The 2,263-nt window shown below is 44.3% G+C and overlaps 1 protein-coding gene across 1 annotated transcript in view; it reads left to right on the plus strand.

Moving 5' to 3' along the window:
- LOC120035649 (CMRF35-like molecule 8) overlaps positions 1-1,956 on the plus strand; it is a 10,985-nt gene extending 9,029 nt beyond the window's left edge. Inside the window, exons 4-6 of the mRNA XM_038982225.1 lie at positions 664-762; positions 1,137-1,182; positions 1,448-1,956. Coding sequence (XP_038838153.1) covers positions 664-762; positions 1,137-1,182; positions 1,448-1,816 — 514 coding nt within the window. The 3' untranslated portion in view covers positions 1,817-1,956. The remainder of the gene's footprint in view (positions 1-663; positions 763-1,136; positions 1,183-1,447) is intronic.
- Positions 1,957-2,263: the final 307 nt, after the last annotated feature.

A 2,263-nucleotide genomic window follows, 5' to 3' on the forward strand; every position in this document is an offset into this window, starting at 1 on the left:
CTCACTATAATTTATTACCACTTTAGCAGACAACTCAAGATAATGGAAGACCTAAAAAGTTACTCACTACTTAATCTAAACATCTCAGGGCTAAGTTGGGTCAGTTCAACCAGAGTTTAACGACCCTTTCTGCTTATTTTATAACCCACAGCACAGATCTCTTTTCACTAGGCGTGCAGAGTTCAATTAGTTATAGTTTTATCTAAATCTAGAAATTGTTTTAATTATTATTAACAAAATTCCTAACAGTTACAGAACACCTAGTCAGGTTACAGAACACCTAGTCAGGTTACAGAACACCTAGTCAGGTTACAGAACACCTCGTCAGGTTACAGAACACCTCGTCAGGTTACAGAACACCTAGTCAGGTTACAGAACACCTAGTCAGGTTACAGAACACCTAGTCAGGTTACAGAACACCTAGTCAGGTTACAGAACACCTAGTCAGGTTACAGAACACCTCGTCAGGTTACAGAACACCTCGTCAGTTTACAGAACACCTAGTCAAGTTGCAGAACAGTATGCAAGGCCACGACCCCTAGACTTAGCAAGTATAGTGTAACAGTAGGTTTGTCTAATCTGTTACGTAACAGTTTGTGTGTGTGTGTGTGTGTGTGTGTGTGTGTGTGTGTGTTTGTGTGTGTGTGTGTGTGTTCCAGGTACCTCAGTGGTCGTCATGGTGTCTTTTAGTCTGGTAGTGTTACTGCTGGTGATCAGCCTGATCATAGTCTACAGATGGAAATACAACAAGGCCACAGGTGAGAAACACACACACACACACACACACACACACACACACACACACACACACACACACACACACACACACACACACACACACACACACACACACACACACACACACACACACACACACACACACACACACACACACACACAGGTCTATAAAACTAGAGTATGTTCCCCTTTTTCAAATATCTCAGTTTTATTTCAGATAAATTAATTTGCATAATATCCACATCATCATTGCGCCCTGGTTGAGAAGAAGAGAATGAATAGTCCCTGAGGAGTGTCTGACACCTGCCTGGTTCTGGGGATGTGAAACGCTCTTCTCTCTCTTCCTCTCTCTCTCTCTCTCTGAGTGATGTGTGTGTGTTGTGTTCCACAGGATATGTCTCTTCAACACACAGAGTGAGTCCAGACACAGGAATCAATGAAGGGGTCAGTGTCTGTATTATAATTATTATTTTTGGATTGAAAGATGTCAATGAGTTGTGTTTTATTAGTCATACTATTGTCTCCTCTTCCTCTACTCCCCTCTGCCTCTCTCTCTCTCTCTCGCTCTCTGTCTATCTCTCTCTCCTTGTATCTCTCTCCTACATCTCCTCCTCCTCCTCCTCCTCCTCCTCCTCTCCCTCTCCCTACTCTGCCTCCTCCTCCTCCTCTCCCTCTCCCTACTCCTCTTCCTCCTCTTCTTCCTTTCCAGGGTTGTCATGGTGATGGTGACTATGAAGAGATAAAGGAGCGCCCCCTACAGTCAGACTCAGACGCTGCGACCTCCACCATCTATGCCACCGTCAACTTACCCACAAGCCACTCTGACTCTCTCCACTACTCCAGCGTCAACTTCCACAAGATCCCCAGATTCCCCAACGAAGCCACTGACACCATTACTAAAGAGGGCAGCTGCCCCAATGAAGCCACGGCTTCCATTGCTAAAGTGGGCACTTCATCATGTGACTATGCTACTGTGAACTTTGGTCAAAGCCCCGCCTACTCTACTGTCAATCATCCACACAGCTCCTCTGAGGCTCCTCCCATCTACTCCACAATCAGCAAACCCAGAGACACCTGAGTCAATGGCAACCAATCACAAGATACATACACACACTGGCGACCAATCACAAGAGACATATTTTAACTATATGCGCTGACCTCTCTCTCTCTCTCTCTCTCTCTCTCTCTCTCTCTCTCTCTCTCTCTCTCTCTCTCTCTCTCTCTCTAAATATTAGTGTTTCCTGTTCATAGCCTTGTTGTTATGGTAACACTCCCCCCTTCTTAGGGCTAGGGTCTAGTTTTCTGAATTTCCGCCTGACTGACGTGCCCAAAGTAAACTGCCTGTTACTCATGCCCAGAAGCAAGGATATGCATATAATTGGTAGCATTGGATAGGAAACACTTTGAAGTTTGTAGAAATGTTAAAATAATTTATGATCCTATAACACAATTGATATGGTAGGAGGAAATCCAAACAAAAACCAACCAGTTATTTTTTTTTTAGGTCCCAGGCTCTTATAATGGA

This window comes from Salvelinus namaycush, unplaced genomic scaffold (genome assembly GCF_016432855.1).
Source record: "Salvelinus namaycush isolate Seneca unplaced genomic scaffold, SaNama_1.0 Scaffold108, whole genome shotgun sequence".
NCBI classification, from domain to species: domain Eukaryota; kingdom Metazoa; phylum Chordata; class Actinopteri; order Salmoniformes; family Salmonidae; genus Salvelinus; species Salvelinus namaycush.